Genomic DNA, 24411 nt, shown 5'->3' with positions numbered 1-24411 from the left:
CCCAAAAGCTGGATGCATGATGGTTTTGCAAACTGTGGCTTCCATTGTTGCATGCATGAGTTCCTCGTAGTGTCTAAAAATAAGTCAGAGAAGTTCTGGAAAGATAACGTTATCACTGCTTAGCTTCATATGAGCTTTTATATCATAAAGTCTTTGAAATTTGACATTCACATCCTAAAAAAATAGATTGGCAACCCTACCTTTTTTTAAATGAGTATTTTCTACAAGAATTGTCCATCCATGCATTTGCTTTAAATTGGTATACTTTGTATGTAGTTTGTAGATAGCAAATAGAACTGTTTGGTTGACCTTGGCCATGTCCGTATGAAAGTAAGACATTTGGATTGTAAGTACAATATTTCTTCCGTCATCTACATGTCTCCAAATGCCTGGATGCTTGGCTTCATGGAAACAAAATATTGAGTGATGGAGTGAATTTTTCCAGTTTTGTTTGTCTTTTGTTGTCATATAGGCTCAGAGTTTGTCAGAGGAAGTGGTATTATCAAGTCCCAAGCCAATAAATGTGTTTTAAGGGCTCAAAATTAGTTTGCAACAGCAAAAATGTATATTTCTGGATTGTTTAAATTGTGTCAAAATTCAACGCACACTTGTCAACAACCCACTTATAGTTTGAATCTAAAGATGAATAATAAAGCTAATCACACAATAAAGCTGAAAACAATCCTTAGAGGAATTTCTGTGTTGTCTACCCAACTAAATGGAAACAGAGACAGCATATGAAAGTCTCTTAGCAGTATTTAAATCATAGTTAGTTGTTTAATCAAGAACCCACCTAACTGTATTCCAGTTCAATTATGTTCAGCTTTTTGATATTCTTTGAGAAGTACAGAAGTTCAGTTTGACTAGCACCCTCTTCTGAGAACTCATTTGTTCTTCAGTTGATACAATGTGGTTTTTGTGTTTGTTCCCTCAGAGTAAAAGTCAGGGCTCCTTTTGATGACCTTGCTTTCCTGTCTGTCATTCACGTCCTCATATTGATCAGGAAGTGAAGATTTCAGTCTCCCTGGTAGCTTAAGACTAACCGTGAACTTCTCTTTCTTTTTTTGCAGAGAGGTGGAGACAACATCCGTGGAGATTCTGACAGGTAAATTGTGCGTGCTCTTTTTGTGTAACTACCTCAGTCTCCCTCATACCATCACATAAGTGAATGGTTCACCTTCTCAGAGGAATCGAATTTGTTTGTGCAGAGGTGCCCTGTATTTTTTAGTTAAAAGAACATTCGTATCACCTAGTATAAGCCTAAAGATTTCATCTAGGAATTGCATTAGAGAATTTGAAAAGAATCTCTATTTCTTATGTTTTCTTGAATTTTATCTTGGTCAAAAGGAATGGCTTTTAAAAAGATGAAAATAAATTCAAACTGCGTTTCTAATTGACTTCGTGTTGGATGAAAGGTAGAAAATTCATACAATGGAAATAATTTCTTACAAACAGCTTTTGGAAATGATAGAACCATCTTCCAAAATGATATTCATCTTTTTAAAGTACTGTAATCAAGAAAAAGCAGTCAATGTCCAACAGCTAGCAAGGATCTACTATGATATAGCTTTTTTTCCAACTCAGCCAATAGTTTTCATTTGAGAAGATAATTCATCTATTTTATTCCAAGCAACAAAGCTGCCTCTGCAGTCCTTCACAAAAATCACATGCCAGGACATTTGCTGCCAATTTGTCTTTGTGTGGGGCTGATTCAGTCCGGGTTCCACTGAGGCAAAAAGAAAACAGTTAGTATCAGATTCTTCCATGTCAGTAAGTGAATAGCTGAAATGTGGTCTATGGCTAAGATCCTAGCTGGCAAAAATGGATTCTCCTCAGGCCTTTGGAGAAAAGGTAGTTACAATCTTCTCAGGACATAAAAGGGGATTTTCAGGCAAAGAGAAACCAATTTTGAGAGTGAGAGTTGTCATGGAATCTTCTCAGGTAAACGTGGTCTTAGGCAGAGCAAAGTTCCTCAAGGTGAAACAAGTTGAAATGCTCGAACTCCATTTCTTTGTTCTTTTATTAACTTAACAGCAGGGTTTCTTTCCTGCCCTTTCATTTTTACAGCATCTTAAACAACACGGTGTCTCTCTTCCTTATTCCTTTCTGCCACCCAATTTGTGTGTTTCTCATAATATGAATCTCAGTGTGTATTCTGAATTAACAAACGTCACTTGTGCAAAACGAGTAGTATATCCTGTGATGGGACAATGTAATGGAAACAATTATGGTAATGATCATTCTTTTCCTGAGGATAAAATGAACTTGTTATTTCAATTGCGCAAACATACACAAGTTCATTGATAGCAAGTCTGAGGACATATTTCACATACTCTTAATGCAGCTTTGGTTCCCTCTTTTAAAGATGGGCAAAGGGTCCAGTGGTGTTCCTTCAATTTGGAGCTGACCCCCAGCCTTGGCAGCCTCCAGCTCTGGTGAGCCTCCCTGGCCTTATGGCCTTACCTAAGAGCTGCGAGAGAACAGGTTGCCTGATGGTGGCCAGCACCAGAAGTAGATTAATGAGCGTGGGAGGCTCAAGTGCTCTCTGTCCAGCACTACTTGGGAAACAGCCCCATGGCCTGATTTCAAACCACAATCCCAGGACTTTGTGGCAACTTGCAAAGGACTCTGGCTGCATTCCTGCTAGTGCTTAAGGATTGTGAGAGATTCTGAGAGTTGCTAGTCAAATGGATGGTTTGTTTGCCCTCTATTGAGCTCCTCTGCCTGGCTTTCAAGGCCTTCTGTACTCTGGTTGGTCTCTTTCTACCTATAAAAATGTGTTTCTTTTTCTTCCCCAACACATAGCCTCCATCCCAGTAACACAGGGCTGCTTCTGCTCATTTCTAGCTTACACCTTTGCTCAAGCCAAATGCCTTCTCCTCCTCCCTCCACTTACCCAAATAATACCAGCCTCATGTTCTAGCTTCTATGTGAAGCTACCCAAACTCTTTCCATCCCCACTGGCTCCTCGACTCTTATTGCACTGAAGAGTCACTGCCTCATAGTTTACATCAATATTTTGACAAATGATGTGATCTTGTCAATGGGAGTAGTGAAGCATGCTCATCTCTTCCCCTTCTCTGGTGCCATTTTTATCTGTGTCCTACCACAAATCCTCCACAGATTCTCCACCTGTTGTACTGTGGGCCTTCCTCTAGTTCTCTTGTCATTGGATAGATACCAATGGAGTACATGGGCCATCCGTGTTACAGCGTATTCACATTAATCATGTGCCTCTGCATTACCCATCGCGTGATTCTCAACCTTATTTCTTTGGAGATTACTACTCCATGGCTGGCAGCTACAAGGTATTGCTAAAAGAATGTGGGTGTTAGAAAGATAGGCCTTTGTTCCAGGGAGAAGTGTGGGGTCAATCCAGCCCCGTCTTCTATTCAGAGCCCACAGTTTAGCACCAAAATATTACCTATGAGGTGTTCGTTGGGTTTGCCTAAGTAGAACTTAAGCTCCCAATGGTCAGCAACAATATCTTGCTGTTTTGTGTCCCACACAGAGCTGAGCAATGCATTGGATCTTAATAAATACTTGCCAATAGAATGATTTCTGCTGCCTTGGCAGCACACTGAGAAAGCATTCACTGATAGAGAAAGCAGAAATCTACATTAAAGACGGCCACATTGGGAGACTAACTGATATAGTGTGACATCAGTATGATGGGAAGTTCTGGGCAAGCCAGTGGTCCACACTGGTAGTCACATATAACTGATTAGATGGCTATGGCTCTCAGGCCTTCTACACTAGATACATCCAGGGTTGTTTTTCTTTTTTATGTTTTGAACAGCTTGTCCTATTTAGCACAGACTCTGGGGTTCACTCTCCCAAGCCCAACTTGTGCTATCTGGTTGAGTCCTCAGAGTGGGTTTGGGAAATTCCATAGTCCCAATTCCTGAATAGCTCTCTAGTGACTTGTTGAGGTTCTACATTAACAGGGCTTTAGAAGGTCCTTCCCTCTTGGAACAACTTCCACCAGTAAGGCGAGGTTCTAAACTGGCTCACTATTATATTACAAAAACACAGGATGTGACAAAATCTCTCCAGCCAATCCTAATATATTTCCTATGTAGAACCATTTCATTTCATCCAATGGCTTTCACTCCTTCAAAATTGACTGAGAGCTTTTTGCACCTAGTTTAGTGCCTTTGGTTAATTGTCTGAGTCAATAAATATGTGCTCAACTAATAAAAGTATCAGAGTTGGAGCATCTTGTTAGTTATATGGGGTGGGGAGATTAATTCAGTCAATTCCCACATTTGCACTCTGTATCACATTCAATATCGAATTTTATTACCATGGATTGATGCAAAAAATCCAACCAAATTAAAGATAAAACATCATTTGACACCTTGATGTGATACCTAATCAAATTAAAGACCACTAGGTTCTCACTGTGTTGCTATGATAAATTTTTTTTTTAAAGACCAATGTTTGACCCGGAAGAGGATGCAGAAAACAAAAGAGAACTTTCCCTTGTGTTTGGAAAACTTGCAAGATTAAAGGACTGATATATATGTTAAAACTCTTAAGTCAACCTGATAATTGAATCATGGACAAAAATAATGACTGAACCCAAATCTTAGTATCAAGGGCATTTGCAAAAGTTTTATTAGCTAGGATGTTAGGCTATTCTAGACCAGATTATTTCCTTACCCAAAGACAAACTTCCACAATCTTGAAAGAAAGAAAAAAAAAAGACACTGTCAGGTCCCTTAATCTTTCTTTCCTCTCAAGAGCGCAGACCTGTTTGAGTAGAGTTGTTTATCAAGGACAAGGCATACAGCTGAAGAACACTACCTTTCAAAGTTAGCAAAGACATTTCGAAATATCACTGTATGCTCTTGAACTGACCTTGACTGTTTTCAATGTCTAAAATGATACCTGAGTGACCTGTAGCAAGATATTAAATAGAAGGTGAATTTCTCTCTTGCCTGAAATGGCAAAAGAATGTTTTTCCTTAAAAATGACAGCAACGGTAACAAAAACAGCATTGGAATTTCTATAGCGACAGGGGAAAGGAAAGTCTGTCTTGGAACCAATACAAAATTTACTAAGAATGGAATTGTACAACTTTTCCTTTCCTAACCTTATATCTCCCTAATCTAGTACTCTCATTTATTTCACTTAGTACTGGTTTAATTTTCATATATCTAAAAGAAAAAAGGGTACACATTACCTTTGCCTACAAGGTAAATTAGGAACTAGCATTTTCTCAACAGTCCGGTTAATAGAGAAGAGATAAGGACCTGATTCATGAATTGCTATTGAACTAAGGCCCTCATCTATGAAAGGAGACATGATTGACATTTAGTTGTGTACTATTTGCTATAACTTAAAAGGATTGAGTTTGCAAGCTCAGTCCTGAAGATGTTACATCTAGTGGGGGGGGGCGGGGAGGGTGAGGAACCTACAGCCTCGAGGCCATACATGGCCTTCTAGGCCCTCGGGTGCTGCCTTTTGACTGAGTCCAAGTTTTACAGAACAAATCCTTTTATTAATGGGGTTTGTTCAGTGAAGTTCAGATTCAGTCAAAGGGCTGCACTTGAGGACCTAGAGGGTCTCATGTGGCCTCGAGGCCACAGGTTTCCCACCCCTGACAATATCTTCATTTTACCAAACTTAACCAGAGTGGCTAAGTTGCTTGCCTAAGGTATGGGGCAGGATCAGGACAGGAATGTAGGCCCTCGAACTCCAAATCCAATCCTTTTTCAGCCTTATTGTACTACCTCTTCAGCTTCCCCCACCCAAGAAGTATTCCCAATGGCCTGATGTTTGAAATTGGCTGACAATTTAAACCTATTGGTCAGGTTGATTTATTATTTATTTTCCCTCATCAGGTGCACTCTGCTATAGATTATCTTCTGAAAGGGCTCGTGGTTACTGGCATCTCAGTCAATACCAGAACAAAACTTGTTAATAGACGCTATACCTAAAATGAATGGAAATAGACCATGTTTTAAGCACAAACTCAACATGGTTCCACCATAGTTCAAACTAGCCTTGAAGGCAGGAACCCATGTACCCCTTTAATTTCCCACAGTTCTAGCCCCGCTTGGAGCAGATGGTTAAGTGCTCCATAAATATTTTTTGAATTATGAATCAAAATGATCCCCAGTTATACAGCCCTTTAAGGCATTCAAAATACTTTCCTCATGAGTATTTGCTTGCCCATGTTTACTATTTTATCTCTCTTTGGGCCCTTTCCTCTCCCCACCCCCCTACCCAGTACAACATATGATCTTCTAGGACAGGGACTGTTGCAAATGTTTTCTTTATGTCCCCAGCACCTAGCACAGTGCTACTCTTTATTTATTAGAGGAATAATGAGTGTTTGTTGAACTGAATTATTGAGCAACTTGGTAGTGAGTCATACAAGGGTCATTATCCCAGATGATGAAGTAGCCTCCGAATATGTAGTCATTCCTTACTCATGGCCACACAGCTCCTCTCTCTTCTGGTCTTTAAACCCAAGTCTCTCAACTCATGGGCCAGTGCTCTTTGTACTGCACCATTATGTATAATTTTAAACATATCCACACTATTTTAAGCAGTTAGTCTGCCATCTGGGAGAAGTCCCACATGACTGTGTCACCAGTGCCCCCAAATAACAAGATAACCTCTAACAGAGGCCACCGTGTGGGCAGTGAAGCTTCTAGTGGAGCCACGAAGGCTCAGTAATCTCAGGATTCTCTGCGATGCAGACATATAAGAGTAGGAGGTTTGTGAACGTAGGAAGAGCACAGTGTGGAGGACATTGACCTTTAGCGAGATGATTAAGATTCACTACTTGAGGTAAATGAGAATTTTGAGTGAACAGACTGGAATATTTGCATCACCTTAGTAAATTAGTGGGTCCAAGTGAAATGTGGAAAGGTGCCATCAAGTCCAAAAATAGAGAAATACTCAGTGTTGACCTAGGATTCTTACCAAGAGGTTTGATCAGGGCTGTTTTTACCCTCAACATTGTCCCCACTGAAATATTTACTTAAGTGTGAAAGCTGAACTTAAAATGCTGTTCTAGAATCTTCTCTTTTTTTAGAGTTATTAGGGTGGGGTCATTGATTTACTCAACTCCAGCCTATTTAAAGCAAGAAGAGGCCCAAGCAATCAGTCTCATGGGCCTTAGATCAGGGGTTCATAACCATTTTGCATCATAGACTCGTCTGCCAGTCTGATGAAGCCTATAGACCCCTTCTCAGAATCATACTTTTAAATAATTGAAAAAAAGCTAAATTTCAGTTAAATTTCAATTAGAGATTGATGAAAATAAAATGTAATTTTTTCCCATCCAAGATCATAGACCCCCTGAAATCTGTTCATGGACTCCAAACTAAGGATGTATGCTTTTTAGGCCAAGTGTGGGAAAGTCCTTTGAAGTACAGTAATGTTGTGAAAGAACCATGTTGAGATAAGATGAAGACGGAGGCTGTGCCATGCCACAGAGGCTGTCTATGAGAGATCAGGCTAGAGGCCAAAGTCCTTTGAGAGGCTGGCTGCCTAGCACACCCCTGAGAAGCAAAGGCAGGACTGAACTGTGTCAGAAAGAGACATTGAGAGGGGTAACAGGGTTTACAGAAATCTCAGCACACCCAATTTCCCCTGCCGTTGCCTATATGCAAATTCTATAACATAATCTTACTGTTCTATAGCCCCAAAATTTCCAGTAAACTGAATTTTCCTTTCACCACCAAGAGGCCAGGGGTTAACCAGAGATCAATATAAATGTAAAGTTAGTCAGAGAAGCCAACCTGTGTGACTTGGATTTTGACAATCATCCTCTCTTGTGAGACAGATTGGGGATGTTAAATGAATTAACTGACTCACAGAGATGCTGCAAGCTCCCCAGGGTTACAACCACTCTGGCAGAAGCAAAGTCGTGAGTCACAGGAGTTAGAGCTAGAAGAAGGGCTCTTAGATGTTTCATCCAATCCCTTCATTTCACGGATGAGGAAACCAGGGGTTACCTAAGATCACACAGGTGCCAGGAAGTCATAGATCCAGAACTGAACCCCTTTTTTTTTTCATTCCAAATTTAATTCTTTGGAATTATTTTTTTCTTCCATGCCTCACTACCTCATGGGAGAAGACTGATCTGGGCATATTTTTATTTTCTTGCTAGAAACTTTCCCACAGGTCACTGCAAAAAGACACCTAAACATAGCTGTAACTAATTGAGTTGAGTCTAGATTTTCACAGGTGAAAGCTTAGATGTGAAGGCATCAGTTTAGCTGCTACAGTTAGCAACTTTCGTAACTATTTGAGGCTGATTCCTGCAGCCTTATTAACCTATCTTAGGGACGTGATGATTTCAGTTTCACTCACTTAACTCTTTCACTCTCACCGGCTCCAGGTGGAATCTTGCATAATTTTTTCCACCCCATCAGAGGTATTTTGTAAACTCTTTGCTAGGTTCTATTACTTATATGGCCCCTGTAAAACCTATTCATTATCCTTTCCACCAGGGAAATCCCTGGGTGAAAGAATGGAGGCAAATTTGGTGTTTAAAGCCTCCTTTCCCGCTTTCCCACGAGGGCCAACCCCACCCCGCTTTCAGTGCCCCTCTGACCTCAGGTGTCCAGTCTTCTCAGGCCAACTGGGGCCCACCTATCAATTTAATGGACATGTTTAGAATCACAGTATTTAAAGCTAGAAGGGATCTTCAGTATTTCAGCAGATCTTAAACTGAATTGTTGTGTGTATTCCCTGCACCAGTGCACATTACAACCAGTCCTCTGGGGCTCTGTTCATGTTCTCTCCTAAATCCCTTACAGGGCTCCATCTATCTATCTATCCCTTTTATTCTATCTTTGTGATCTTGAGTAAGAGTATGGCCCCTGGACTTCCTCTAAATCTCTTGACATTATGTAGGCATTCAAGGAAAATATAGGTTATGCATCTCTTGCTCCTCACCTTTGCTACCTGACTGGCCCCCTACCCTTTCCAATTGTATATCTTTGATGGTGTCTTTAACTCCACTTCTGGTATGTAATTCTTTATTAGTTTTGTGCTGCAGCAGAAGTAGGCCCATCAGGCCTGTCCTCATTGCTTTTGTTAATTCTTTGGAGCCGGTAGCATTATGTTATTTGTAGCCATATAAATCACCAGATGAAGAATATTGTTTTTAAGAGGCTGGACCTGTGTGCCAGAGAGAAATCTGGAGTCACTGAAACTGCTGCCCGTGAAATGAAGGGATTGGATGAAACTTCTAAGAGCCCTTCTTCCAGCTCTAACTCCTGTGACTCACGACTTTTGCTTCTGCCAGAGTGGTTGTAACCCTGGGGAGCTTGCAGCATCTCTGTGAGTCAGTTAATTCATTTAACATCCCCAATCTGTCTCACAAGAGAGGATGATTGTCAAAATCCAAGTCACACAGGTTGGCTTCTCTGACTAACTTTACATTTATATTGATCTCTGGTTAACCCCTGGCCTCTTGGTGGTGAAAGGAAAATTCAGTTTACTGGAAATTTTGGGGCTATAGAACAGTAAGATTATGTTATAGAATTTGCATATAGGCAACGGCAGGGGAAATTGGGTGTGCTGAGATTTCTGTAAACCCTGTTATCCCTCTCAATGTCTCTTTCTGACACAGTTCAGTCCTGCCTTTGCTTCTCAGGGGTGTGCTAGGCAGCCAGCCTCTCAAAGGACTTTGGCCTCTAGCCTGATCTCTCATAGACAGCCTCTGTGGCATGGCACAGCCTCCGTCTTCATCTTATCTCAACATGGTTCTTTCACAACATTACTGTACTTCAAAGGACTTTCCCACACTTGGCCTAAAAAGCATACATCCTTAGTTTGGAGTCCATGAACAGATTTCAGGGGGTCTATGATCTTGGATGGGAAAAAATTACATTTTATTTTCATCAATCTCTAATTGAAATTTAACTGAAATTTAGCTTTTTTTCAATTATTTAAAAGTATGATTCTGAGAAGGGGTCTATAGGCTTCATCAGACTGGCAGACGAGTCTATGATGCAAAATGGTTATGAACCCCTGATCTAAGGCCCATGAGACTGATTGCTTGGGCCTCTTCTTGCTTTAAATAGGCTGGAGTTGAGTAAATCAATGACCCCACCCTAATAACTCTAAAAAAAGAGAAGATTCTAGAACAGCATTTTAAGTTCAGCTTTCACACTTAAGTAAATATTTCAGTGGGGACAATGTTGAGGGTAAAAACAGCCCTGATCAAACCTCTTGGTAAGAATCCTAGGTCAACACTGAGTATTTCTCTATTTTTGGACTTGATGGCACCTTCTTCCTCCTATTCAATTTTAGGCCTAGTTCATTGTCCATATTCAGTGTTTTGCCAAGTGATTTGTATTGATGGATGAGCTCTCCTGGTTGAGCATCCAGCTGCCATATCCCACCTTCTGTAGGAGGTCTTTCCCAGTGCTCCCCACTGCTAGCACATTCCCTCTAAGGTCATCTCCCATTTACAATGTATTTATCTTGTATATGCAAAGATATTTTAGATGTTGCCTCCCCCATTAAAATATGAACTCCTTGAGAGCAGAGATTGTGTGTATTCTAAGTGATTAGTACAATACTAAAAGTTTAATAAATGTTTGTTGACTTATTATGATCTGACTTAATTAGCTCTTTCACTAAGCTTTTGGTAAATTGAAACTCCACTGTTTTAGGATGGATACTATTCATAATCTTCCCCATCATTCTCTATAAGATTTTACAAATGAGTTTATATTCTAAACTAGTGTTGCCTATATTCATTCTGCTTGTCAAGGAGACTGTGTTTGCCAGCTAAAGTGGTTTCAAGGCTCTTTTGGCCTCTTAGCCATGGCCATTGATTTCCATTGCTTAAACCTGTTTAGAATCTGTTAACGGTCTGTCTTAATGCTTGTACATTTGTCCATATCCAAGTAAGCTATTCCAATAAATCAGGTTGAGGCTCTTTAATTGTGCATCCTGCCCTTCTCATTTTTATTCTTTCATATAATTTGATATTGATTTTGACAGCTCAGATTCAGTTTATTAAGCCACGCCACATATATTTATAGTACAGGCACAGGTATTATTACAGTCACCTCATTTTGTAATTGTGCAAAAGGAAACCTGAAAGTCTGTCACCTGTAGGAATTAGACAACCTCTAGGTTAGTTTCACTGTATGTCCACATAGCTGTTGGTTACCCAGGCACCCAGAAGTCCTAGGCTAGCCTTTGGAAAACCCCATACTTCACTGATATCTTAGGATAGTACTAGTCTTTCTGGAGGTCAGAACCATGGCAGTCCTGAGACCTACTCTTTACTTAAGTTGTTTCCAGAGCTCTAGGGAAACATCTGCTTGTCCCCTTAATGACACAGAATGTCTCTAACCAATAGCACTCTTACCTTCCACCAAACCACTGCTGTCACCTCTAAAGATGTTCCTAGGTAGGCTACACCACTGGTGTCAAACTCAAACAGAAACAAGATCCCTGCAAGGTGCACATTGACTTAGAAGATCACATATTAACATTATCTGTGTTATATTATATTATCATTTATTTTGTGAAACATTTCTCAGTTACACTTTAATAGTTTCACAGGCCACTTGGCAGTGGGGCCAGAGTTTGAAGCCTCTGATCTGCATTCAACTATACTTGCTTAAGCCTTTCCTACTGAGTAAGCCCAAAGCTACTGTGGTCCCCATCCAAGAATTGTTTGGATCAAGCATCATTGAGAGTTCTTTGAAATCTCAGTCAGAGAATTATAGGATTAGAAGGGGTCCCTGAAGACTATAAATAGTCTTAAGTCATTGCCTCCAATTAAAACTGTACCTTAAAGGTAACCTATATACTTTAAGCTGTATATTCCTAAAGAGCAGCCCAGTACAGTGTAAAGAGTAGAGGCTCCAGAGTTAGAGAACCTAGGTTCAAACACCACCTCTGATGCAGTGTCTGACCTTGGCTAAGGCACTTTACCTCCTTGGCTTTGGTTTCCTCAACTGTAAAATGAGGAATAAATAGCCTCCCTTTCAGCTCTAGATCTTTGAACCCATGATTTCCAGGGAGTAGTGTTCTAGAATCTCCTTCTATTACCTTTTTTTATTGATCCTCAGATTCAATTAATTCTGCAAGTCTGACTTTCAATCAAGTCTATTATACTTCATTCTTTTCTCTATTGTAATGAAAACCCATGATCACTGTCTTCCATATCTTAATTCTTCATCTGTCGTACAGTTTTAAATATGTGGCTAATTTCCAAAATAGTGACCTCTTGACTTTCTGGAGATCAACTCCTAGGGTAAAATTCAAGTTTCTAGGGCAGAGGTTCCAGGGATGACTTGCTGATTCTTCCCTATAGCCAGGCCAGCACCATTGGCATTTGCACATTCTTCTAGATCTCCCTGAATCCAGAAAAGGACGCAAATTTCTGGATGGTCCATGGGAATACAAAAAAAAGCCCTGTAGCTCTAGATTACTTGATGATATAGAGTAGGAAAATGTTTTGATTTTCTCTTTAGCTCTGTGATTTTTCACAGACTAGCACTTGCAGATATGTCACACCAACTTATGTTTGTAACCACATCACGATTCAGTTTCCTTGCACCTGAGGCTGTATTTTCTGCTTTAATCTACTGAGAATCCTGCAAATGCTTTATAAATACCACCCTTTAACTAATGCAGATGAGTGTAAAAGGTGGTTCACATGAACCACCATCAGGCACTTATAGCCATTGGAATATAGCCCAGTGATGTTGCAAGTGGATTTTACATTATTCCATAGAGGATGTTTAATTGTTGCAGTCTCCTTGGTCAAAGCTTAATCGTGTTGTAATTTGCACAAATTATTGAGGACCCACCCCTCCCTGACATGATTTTTTTGCAAGATGTACTGATTCAATTGACCTTTTTTTTGTTTTCTTGGTTATTTTCCCATGGAGTGTCATTTTCAGAGTATTGAATCATTAGTGAACTCATTTTCTTTCTGCCATATTGACACCTTAGCCCTGAGCAACAGATTAGGCACAAAAGGTGATTCAGAACTGATTAATCATCCAGTGACCAGCCACATAGTCTGGCCAATTGATTGTAGAGTAGGGGAGGCAAAAGTAGAAATAAAATGTGTTTCTTTGATTGTCATTTGTTTTTAAATTGCTTTTCTTCCTATGTATCCAACTCAGAAACTAAGAATTCCAATGCAATAGGAAATAATACTGTCCCCATGGATTATTTTACCAAGAATTTTGGCACTAAGTCACTTTTTACATACAATTAAAGTAGCCTAGTTCACTGTTTACAAGTAAACATTTTGCAAAAATCCTCATACACACAGATATCACAACCAAATTTGGCATGTTACACATGTATATGTATGTATGTATGTGTGTATGTGTGTATGTGTGTATGTATGTATGTATGTATGTGTGTATGTGTGTATGTATGTATGTGTGTGTGTGTGTGTGTGTGTATGTACATACTGAGACTCAGTACTGTGTAGTGACTAGAGAGCCAGCCAGGAAGACAGAGTACCTCTCACACTTACTGGCTGTATAAGCTCAGCCAGTTAAATCACTTAACTCCTCAGCACTCTAGGAAACTCTCAAAGACTCTAAGTTCCAAAAAAGATGCGATCCTGCTTTTATAGAGGAAGTCCCTCACCATGGAGTTTCCCACATCAGTGAAATCATTGGCTCAGTCCCTATGCCCTCTCCCTACACAACCCTCCCCACACAAATATATGGGCAGATAAAGATATAAGTACAGATAACTATAGATACACACTGTATATGTTGCTCAATGATCCAAGTATTAAGGATAGCATGTGTATATTTCATCTTGAATGTGGAACTCTGTTTTGAATTACAAATGACTAGAATGTTCAAATAAATATTAAGGAAGACTGATTTGGACACTTTGGAAATCACTAGAAGCCATTTCCACTAGCTTGTATAAGGCCAATTTAATAAAACTTCTATGAAACACCTATGAAACAATCTATTTTAAGGGTGGCTTGCCGCTACATTGGAATAAGTTTTATTAAATGTGGCCAGTGGTGATTCAGCAGAGTGAAGGTGGCCTTGTTTATGTTTCTATTTCTTATGTTGTGTAAACTGCAAATAAAAGGGGGTAATCTTTCCAAGCAGGTGCCATATGCAAAGCTAAGTCATTCTTCCATTGACCTCGCTTGTGATCCTAAGGTATTTCATTGATAATGCCATCAGGGTTGTTTGCACACATCTATTTGACCATGCATGTTCTTGCTCTTCTTAATCTGTGCTTTGACTTTTTAGCCTGTTAATTGATTTATCTTAAGCTTAAAGAAATGCTTTTTCTTTCCCATAGATATGCAGCCGCTGACCGTCAGGGAGGCATACCAATAAAGAAGGTAAGCCTTTGACACAGTTAGTCACCTTGCTACTGTTTGGAGGTGGTGGAGGTGGGAAATCAAGGAGGTTTCATTGTCACTTCTTCTGTATAAAGGTTGTTTTTCCCTTTGCCCTTGAATTCTATCTAGGGTGAAGGAGAGTGGCAGTTGAAGGTGCTGGAATGTTACTGGGGAGGGGAGCCAGGTGTGGTTTTGAAAAAGAATACTGATTTGAAATAGAATAAAGATTTTCACATGCGTGAAACTAGAGTTGATGAAATATGTTTCTGCAAAGAAATATGAGGCTAGAAACTTCCTCTCACCCATATATTTTGAAATATGGGAAGAACCACTAACATTTGGAGATAAAAGTTACATTTGTATTGTATTTTTATGTAGTCTCCAACTTTGGGGTAGCTCTATAACCTTTTTGTAAACACACATATATGTATATAAATTTCTTTCTGCAATTGGCATATTCTTGATGTACTAAACTTAGAAAACAGCATAGAATCCTACAGTGATCTGCAAGACTCTTTCACTTGGGTTCCAGTTTAGTTCAACAGTTCTCAAACCTTTTGGTCTCAGAATCCCTTTACATTCTTAAAAATTATCAAGGACCTACCAGAAGAACTGTTATTTATATGGAGTATATTTTACTGCATTCGAGATTAAAATATCTTGGTATTATTATGAAAATAGCTCTAATCTCATGGACCCTCTGAAAGGGCCTCAGGGTGCCCCCCCATGATCCCTGGAATATATTTTTTTAAGAACAGCTGATCTAGTTTGTTGGAATTTATAGTCATAAACATTCTGGAGTTTCTTTTGCATAGTGTTCTGTCTTATTTTAGATGCTTGATAGGATTTTTTTTGGGGGGGTAGGAATTTTGATAACCATTTTTTCTGATCCAACTGTGAGGAGAACTTCGGCTTTTAACTGATCATGTCTATTTAAAGCTAATTTTTCCAAACCTGGCTGTACTATTTAGCCAAAATAATTTTCCTCTTCTCTATATGACTGTTCCAAAATGAGCAGTAGAAGGTACTCAAGATAAGGCTAAGTAGAAACCTAGACAGATATGCCCAATCAGGAAGATTCTAGATACAAAACTCCCCTCAAAACTATTTCGGCCAGTTGATTCCTTTGCCATTTTTAACTGTCTTTCATAAATGCTCATGTTCCATAAATATGGCCTCCATATACATTAAATGAAAACAGTATTAGTGAAATATGGTGTATCTACTTTTATAACTGCCTATATAGTCTACTTTTGAGGTAGACTTGGCTAACTGAGCCCACAGGGGTATTGTGAGGGTAGTATCTGTTTTGGTTTTTGTCTTTGTGTACTCCCAGAGCCCAATTTCATGCCTTATACACAGTCGGGGCTTGATAAATGGTGAACTGAATTTAAATCATTTGGAAGTTACATCCTCGTCTGAACTGGGCCCGATCTATTATTACACTCCAAAGAACACAAGAGTTACATGTATTTGATCAAGGTAGTCCATCAGAGGAGCAGAAACCTTCCTGACCACTTAGATCTAGGCAGTTATGCTAATGGCCACTTTCCCAATTCCAGTCTGAATACGAGGAGTAACTGAAGGGGAGAGCTAAATGGAGAAAAAGACCAGGAACAGAATTGCAGGAGCTTCATTTGTACCTTGCTCCCTATCCTGGAGGCCTTTCCTCAATTTGTACCCTCACTTGGCAAGGTTATTTGTGTCTATTCAAACCCCACACCTTCCAACTTGATAGAAACTGAAATGTTAATGCTGCAAAAGAAATTGTCGTCTTAGCACTGAAATTTGTGTCAGTCAGAAAGCATTTATTAAGCACTTGCTGTATATGTACTGGAAATTTCGTAAGTTTCAGAGATAATTATCTCAAGATAGTTAGACAATTTGTCATGGATCTACTTTGTGAAATTACAAGTATTTGACTGTAGTTTTTGGTTTTCCTCCAGATGTTTGATATGTAGACAGTGCTACTGATTCATTTAATCATGAAATCCATTAGAGTGTCTTTCCCCTCAGGTTAAAGTCTTCACTGGCACTTAAGTGATTGATTAATAAGCATTCACACCTAGAAAGGTTGGTGTTCCATCTTAGTATTTGAATTAAGTCTTTAACATCCCAAACTGTCAGTCTTAGCTTATATATTTTAATATTATTAATGTAGTTGTGTGTTGAAGCATAAATATTCTTGCTTTTTCTTTTTCTGAACATGTCAACAAATCAAGCTGTAGAGATTTGAGTTTCCTGGCATGTATTCAAAAACTTTACCAAAGGGCTAGCTGAATGTAAAAGAAAAAATGTTTTGAAGAAAAGAAGTATATCTATTAACCCTCTGTCCTTCCTATGGGCTGAGCTCAGATTTTACAAAGGAAATATGCTATTTGGTTTACATTAAAGGAATTCTATAAAAACCAACCATCCAGGAATAAGGTAGGTTTTACAGACAGAGGCAGAGTGCTTCTCAAAGTAGATGGCAGGAAGCACAGTAAACATACTTCTACACCCATGGGTGGCCATCAGCCCAGGTCAGAGTGGAATTTCTCAGGATGGGCCATAAGTATAGCAGCAAAGATGTGATCGCAGGCCATCATAGTTCTTCAGTTTTGGCCTTAGGAAGGGATTTACAGCAGCTTATAACAGAGAGGCTTAGAGTTTCCCTAGGCCAGCCATACTGTTGTAGAAAAGACTTAGCAGGTCATGGCATCATGAATGAAAGTCTTGGACTACTGGGGGTCCAAGAGGTAGGCTACTTTAAGTATATGCAGTGGTATTTGGGTGCTGTTCCATTATGTTTCTCACGTGTGAGTTAGTTTGGCCCCCTATGATTCTAATTCTCTCCCTCTGTGGCTAAGAAGAACAGAGCTGATTCTGCTTCCATATGACAGTCCTTGAAGACAGCTCTCATTTCCCCTCCAAATGTGATCTTCTCTTGGCTAAATATAAACAGAGCCTTTCATTGATATAATCTCAAGTCCATTTACCATCCTGAGGATTTGTGAGGTAATTTTTGTTCACTCCTTTGCCAGCTTTTAATCACTACTAATACAAAGAGCAAAAGGTTTCAGGTAGGGTAGTTAGGTGGCACAGTGGATAAAGCGTTGGGCATGGAGTCAGGAAGACCTGAGTTCAAATCCAACCTCAGATACTCAGTAGCTGTGTGACCCTGGACAAGTCACTTAACTCTGTTTGCCTCAGTTTCCTTATTTGTCAAATGAGCTAGAGAAGGAAATAGCAAACCACTCCAGTAATTCTGCCAAGAAAACCCCAAATGGACTTACAGAGAGTCAGACATGACTGAAAATGACTGAACAGCACCAGCAACAGAGAACATTCATGCTTTATGTGTAAAGTCCAAATTCTGGCCAATGGCTTCAGCAGGGAAGAACAATTAGGAAGCTCTAATCTCTTTTTGTTTCTATTGTGAAGAGTAATGATTTTTGGCTTAACTTGATTGCAGAAATCTGCAGAAATCACGTCTAAAAATGTTGACAGAGAAGTACCCTGCAAAATGTTAACTTCAAGCTCATTTTCATCTATTGATGGGCACTAATTACTTTTAATTAATTCAAAACATATTCCAATAAAACAAGCAAGGGATTCACCTTACCAATCAAAGTGTAAATAGGCATTTAAATCAGCAGATCCTTTAGGTTTCTTCCTTGCTCAATTATTAGTTGACCTTTTGGTCTTTAATGGTACTATTTGTAATAGTTTACTTTGAGGAATTCATTTCATTGATATGAGTTTCCATCAATGCAGCTTGGAATTTTTCAATGTTTCATGAGCTACTAGGGATTAAAAAAGCAATCATCGCCTGGGGGCCTAACTTTTAGTGGCAAAACCCTCTCTATATTTGAATAGGGTGGTCCTCAGAAAAAAAAAAGCAAGGGTCACGTGGATGAAAAATGTCTGTAGCTCAGATTTTAGCATGCATCTAAATGGATACCCTGTAGAGATTGTCAATTGGTATGCTGTCTGGAACAGACAATACAGGTGGACCATGAGCTGGTTCCAGAGTTATACAAGAGAAAGAAAGCAGGCTGGATTGCTTTTGGGGAAATTACAAAGCATTTTAATTGACCCCAAGCTTCCCACAAAAGTAAAGACACATCTTTTCAGTACAAACATTCTACTGGTGTTAGTGCTCCTCAAAAGCTAAAGATGAGCATCACACAGAGGATAGTGGACAATTTGGAATGTGCTGAGAGTGAGCGTTCTATAATAGATCCACAATGAAGAAGAATGGAAGTAGAGTAGATCATGAAAGAATCGTTGGATAGAAAGAGAACATAGGCTGCTCACGTGGTGAGATCAAGGAATGACAAGTGGCCAGCCAGACTGCTCTATTGGAAACCTAGTGGTGCTGGAAAAAGCAAGGAAGACCCCAGTGAGCAGACTACTGTGGGGAAACTTTGGGGAGGATATGGACAAGAGTCACATAGGATGGGGAGGTATGGATGGGTCACAATGAGGCCACAGATCTATTTGAGTGTTTGAGGACTCCTCACGTAACAAACTGAGAGCCCACTCAAATCCATTTCATCTTGGCAAGACATGTCTGAGCTTGAAATCTCCAAGTCATAAGGTTAGGATTTTAAGGCAAGATTTTAAAAAGCATTTGTGAGAAATTGTACCAAAAGAACATGCCGCTACAAGGTATTAAACTAATTTGGATTGCTGTGAATCAGGCTAGGGCAGTTGATTTTATTGGAATTAGCAGCCAACAATGAATTTCATGTGGGTGGAAGGATTGAGAGATGACCCTGGATTCACATGAGTAGCATCAATTCGTGGGAAAAGATTGCAATGTTGCCTCCCACCCCAGGCACCATATTCTCAGCCCTACACTTAGATGTCTACTGCTGCACAGACATGCCACCTCATTTCAATTCAGTCCAATTCAGCAAACTTTTCTTAAGCACCCTGTGTTGGGTGCTGGGATGCAAAGGGAAAAAAATGGAGGATTTCCTGCCCTCAAGGAGTTGACACTCTACAGGAATGATATGACCTGTACACAAATAAGTAAATAAAAAGTAGCTTCCAAGTAATTTCAAGGAGACAGTGCTAAAAAAGAGAGGAAGACAAGGAGGTCAGGAAATGCCTCGTATAGGAGCAATTGTGTTTTGGTGGAGGTGAGGAGGGGGTACGTTCTTGACACCAGGGACTGCTTATTCAAAGGTGCGGAGACAGAAGTTCCAATGTCATATGGTAGCCAATAAGGGCTAACATTTATGTGGTGCTTGCTATGTGCCAGACACTGTACTAAATACTTTTAAAATATTCTCTTATTTGATCCTCACATCAACCCTGGGAGGTAGGTGCTATGATAAACTCAATTTTACAGATGAGGGAACCTAAGCAAACAGAGGTGAAGTGGCTTGCCTGGAGTCACACTGCTACTAAGTGGTTGAGACAAGATTTGAACTCAGGTCTTTCTGACTCCAGGCCCAGGGCTCTAACCACTGTGCCACCTAGCTGCCCTGATACATACACACATATACATACACACACACACACACACACATACACACATACACACACAGAGAGAGAGGTACCATACATACGTATATGTGTGTATACATACATATATATTTATATCAGTGCAGAAGTAGTCACTGATAACAATTTTCTTATGTCTTTAAAATAATTCTTCAGAGAAGAAATAAAACAAGGAACATAATCTCCTAGAAACAAATAAAGATCTTTGCATGTAACTGATGAATTCATTGTCATACTTGGAAAGACTGTGCTGCGCTATTAGAATTGCATCTTTTGGTCAGATTCAGAAGAAAACAAGGGTAGAAATGCTGACAGGTATTTGAAGGTATTTGATCTTAGTGGCAAGAGCATTTAAATAAATCCGAAGAAGAAATGACATTATTTGGCTTTATTGTAATAAATAGCCGTTTACATTTGCTCTTCATGTATTGTTCTGAAAGTATGGCCCCCTGAGAAACACTATAAAAAGTTTCCCTACAGTTAAATCTTGAATTAATGTGTAATTTATAGACACACTGAGAAAGAATATGTGACATACATACTGACTGTGTTCACAAAGCATAATCCAAATCATAAAACGTTCAAGGTAGGAAAAAAAAAACCCTTACACATTTAATCAGCCTGCTAAACCAAGTGTCGTTTAGTCTAGACAAGTCTTGGAAACTAGGGAGCACCTGGGCAGCCCACAATTCTTTGTACCTAGGGCCCTCCTATCATTTTTCTCCCCAGTGATGGGGGAAAGATACTGCCTCAGTAGAATAGCTTCCCCTATACCCATAGGCACACATGCCTTGATTTCTAGGTGGGTGGATAGGCTGTGAGAACAAGGGGGAAATCCTTTCATGTTTTTGGTAACCTAAGGAGGCCCTACCCTCACCCCTAATTTCGATCCCATTTCCTGTGAGGAGAATTAAAGAAATAAGAACGGATTGAATGCCTTCTACGTACTAGGTAATGTGGTTTAATAAATGCTAGTTGGGGAATCGGGATTACCTGGGTTCATGACCCATTTCTGACACATAATATTTGTGTGACCCTGGGCCAGTTACTCATCTTCCTAGTGCCCCAGGCAGAGTATATGTCAATCTAGCATTGATAGAAGGAGTTTTCTCAAAGAAAATTCCCTATATTAATGAAATCACAAGTCAAATCCTGCCTGCTCTCCACCCCTAAAAAATATTCTAGGCACCGAGAATCAGAAAACAAAAAATAGTTCCTGCCCTCAAAAAGCATACTGCTGGGCAACACCACGTAAACAGATGTGACTGCACACAACAATTTGAGGATGGAAAAGGCTTCCTGTCAGAGTTGGCTTCTGAGCATATGAGCATGTTCTGGCCCATTTTCACCTTCTTAGACACTAATTTTAATTTGACTGATTATAGGTCAGGATTTTTGTTTTGACGATTCATTCTTCCTAGAAGTAGTTTCCTGTCAATCCCCTACAATCTCCTGTCTCTTCTTTATCATCATCTGGCCAGGTTAATGTAGGTATATTTGTCCCATTGTGAATTCCTGTGAAAGCAGAGACTGCTTGAATACACATCTAATTCTCTGCCTAGTATTTTACAGGCAGTGAAATTCAAATGTTAATAGCTGCAGTGATAAACTGATGCTAATCACATGTTTCTGAAGCAATGACCATCAACCCCTTTGATTCCTAACTACTGTTCCATGGAGCTGTTCACACCCGTAGCTCATGGAAGAGAAACTTTCTTTGTTGCCCCATGGTTCTTGGAACTCAGAACTCATGGCAATTTACAAAAACAAAGAAAAAAGCCCAGGTGCTTTTCCTCCCTGTTTCCTCTTGCAAATTTAGCTTGGCATATCAAAGGTAGCACTATGCCCAATTTAATCTGAGAGAGGGTTGTTTGGCAAGCACTGTGTCTTCATGTACAAAAAAAGTCCCAAAGCATTCTGTTTGATCATACCTTCAGAGTGGTCTCTTGTGACTAAATGTTGTCTTAATTCTTGAAGCAAAAGAGGAAAGAGCAAATAGTATATGATGGCCTCAGATATCCTGTAACACCAAAAAGTTCCAATGCCCACAAAATAGCTTCTGCACCAGGCCCTGTAATAGGGTCTGGGATGCCTATATTTCTCAATAAGATGGAGTCAGGTATGGAAAACCACTGTTGACAGTACAACTGTCAGCTAGGAAGGGTTCACAGATTAATCCATTATCAGTCTCGAATGCTTTAGGCTGAAACAGGTTGTGACATTAGCTCTTATTGGCCTATAGCTTCCTGACAAAATATGACCCAAAATGGGGATTATTTAATAGGGAGGAGGAATCGGGAAAGGATTGGTCTTCAGATGTCACGCTGGCTCAAGTGAGAGACTCACTAAAGTGCTTCATAACTCTGAAACACTATATAAATGGGGGCTACTGCTTTTACTCATTTCTCCATGGTAGCCTCATTTCACTGTCAATAAGAAGGTGTCTCTGGCTTCAAGTAAAAGCTAGGTGATAGACTTGGGTTGGATTATAGTAGCGAAGTGCATAACAGCTCATCTCCAGAAGGCTGGCCACCACAGGATGAGCTAGATTTTGCTTGAATGAGTGAAGGATTGAATGAAAAACAGTTGTTGAATACTTTGTGCAAAGCACCATGCTAAGCCCTGGTGATGTCAACAGAAAAACACGTCAGTTCCAGCTCTCAAGGAGCTCCCATTCTAAACTGGGAGATGATACACAGAAAAGGGTTTAGCTCCAAGTCAAATGGAAAGGTCCAGTGGGGCTCAAGATGTGGCAGTTAAACATTAAACATTTTCTTGAATGTGATTTCCACTGATAAAACCACCTATTGGCCAAAGTAGGGTACTAATGTAAATGCCACTCCACATACCAAGGGATGGAATCTTAGGATATGAACTTCAACTCAGCATATTTTTCTTTCCTCCTATAATGGAGAAAGATGACCCAGTTGGGGGCTGTTTCGAGCATTTTTTTCCTTGGCTAATCAAACCTACTGGATTTTGTAGGACACTGTCCCGATGGAACCTACCATGTCAAGTTCCTAACTTATTCAGTAGTTGGCTCTCGCCTCTGGAACTGCGAGGGAATGATTTGCATGAACTTGGACACATCAAATTTACAGTAATATAAAAATTATGAAAATGTTGGAATAACTGGAGCATGAAGTGAGAAAGAGGAGGAGAGAGAGCAGGATGAGTTCTAAACACTGAGTCTTTTGTCACCCATAGTTTGGGTTGTTTGTATGAGCACTGAACTGTTGGGTAAAAGTTCAGGTCAATGCTTTGGCAAAATGCTTCAGAAGCCAGGAATTATGAAGCACCAGTGTCTTGCCCCCTTATGATCACTCACCAGTCTTAAGACACATTTGACCTGGAGTAGATTTTGAGTCTGTTTGTTGTAAAGGCGCTCAGACACATAGGGACAAAAATAACTAAAGATGCTAAAGCAGGGCACACTGGAGCAAGGGAGTTTTTTCAGAAGAGATATGTGCTATCTCCCTTCCCTAGATCTTGAGCTGGGAGGAGGGGTGGCGGGGAGGGAGGGTGTGTGCAGAGATTTCCTCTCTATCCTAGAAGATGGTTGTAATTAGAGTTTGCAGTAGTGCCCCAAGGAAAAGTCTTTGCCAGCTCTCTTTTAGGGTGGAAGTGACTGGCTGAATTTGGACCTCAAATTCTAACAGCTGTTCTTGGGTTGTTTTCTTAAAGGTACCTTTTTTTGATTAATGAGATACCCACTTCAAATGAAAGGGAGAAGGGAAAAGAAGAGATAGGTAAAGGCAAAATGCAAGTAAGAAAGACCTTGAATGCAGAGAAAGAAGGCCCCCAAAGCCAATCATTATTTAATAGAGATCCTGTATGAGAGGCACTGAGATTGTTGTATAAACTAGGAGGATTTGAATGTTTCCACAAAATCCTTAGTGTTTTGACCAGACATACAGGCAACAAAAGGCTGGCACAGAGAACAAATAGTTCAGCTTGATTCTTTGGAAATTCACTTTGGAATTCTATCTTGGATCCTATTAAGAAGAATTCAATTAACCAGGTACCAAAAGGAACCCATTATGAGATTGCCTCATAGCAGTGGGCCCTGAGGACATCATTATAAAGAAGGGCCAGAGTATTTTAGTTTCTCAACATGTGAGTCACTCTCATTAACCCACAGTATTGAACAAGTTCTTCAGTGCCAAAACTATAATTGCCAATCCCTATTTCCCCTAGAAAAATGCTGGAACTATCATTTAACATATATTTTTTAAATGTATGTACATTCACTAAATCTGCCCTATGCATCAGGTCTAAATTCAGGAGAACTGGGTTCCAATTCTGACTCTGCCATTATTTATTAAGTGTGATGGAGAGGAATTCTTGTTTCTCTGAGGTTCCTTCCATCTTGAAGATTCTGGGATTCAGATTCTGTGACTTCCTGCCAGTATGACCTTAAGGAAGTCACATCACTTACAGAGATTTGTTTCCCCATCTATAGAATGAGGAAGCTGGATTTGACAATTTTTATGGTCCCTTCTAGCTCCAAATCTGTTATCCTATGAACAATAAACCAGCCTACTCTATATACTTCCACTTTAATTTGAACACTAAGACCA

General features: G+C 39.8%; 1 protein-coding gene across 1 annotated transcript in view; it reads left to right on the top strand.

Moving 5' to 3' along the window:
* LOC110193009 (connector enhancer of kinase suppressor of ras 2-like) overlaps nt 1–24411 on the top strand; it is a 556515-nt gene that overhangs the window by 442457 nt on the left and 89647 nt on the right. The window contains exons 14-15 of the mRNA XM_078147936.1: nt 1071–1105; nt 14293–14335. Coding sequence (XP_078004062.1) covers nt 1071–1105; nt 14293–14335 — 78 coding nt within the window. The remainder of the gene's footprint in view (nt 1–1070; nt 1106–14292; nt 14336–24411) is intronic.

This window comes from Phascolarctos cinereus, unplaced genomic scaffold (assembly GCF_003287225.1).
Source record: "Phascolarctos cinereus isolate Bilbo 61053 unplaced genomic scaffold, phaCin_HiC Scaffold_8;HRSCAF=390, whole genome shotgun sequence".
NCBI lineage: Eukaryota > Metazoa > Chordata > Mammalia > Diprotodontia > Phascolarctidae > Phascolarctos > Phascolarctos cinereus.
The sequence above is the reverse complement of the archived record's forward strand: the minus strand, read 5'-3'. Positions and strand labels throughout refer to the sequence as shown.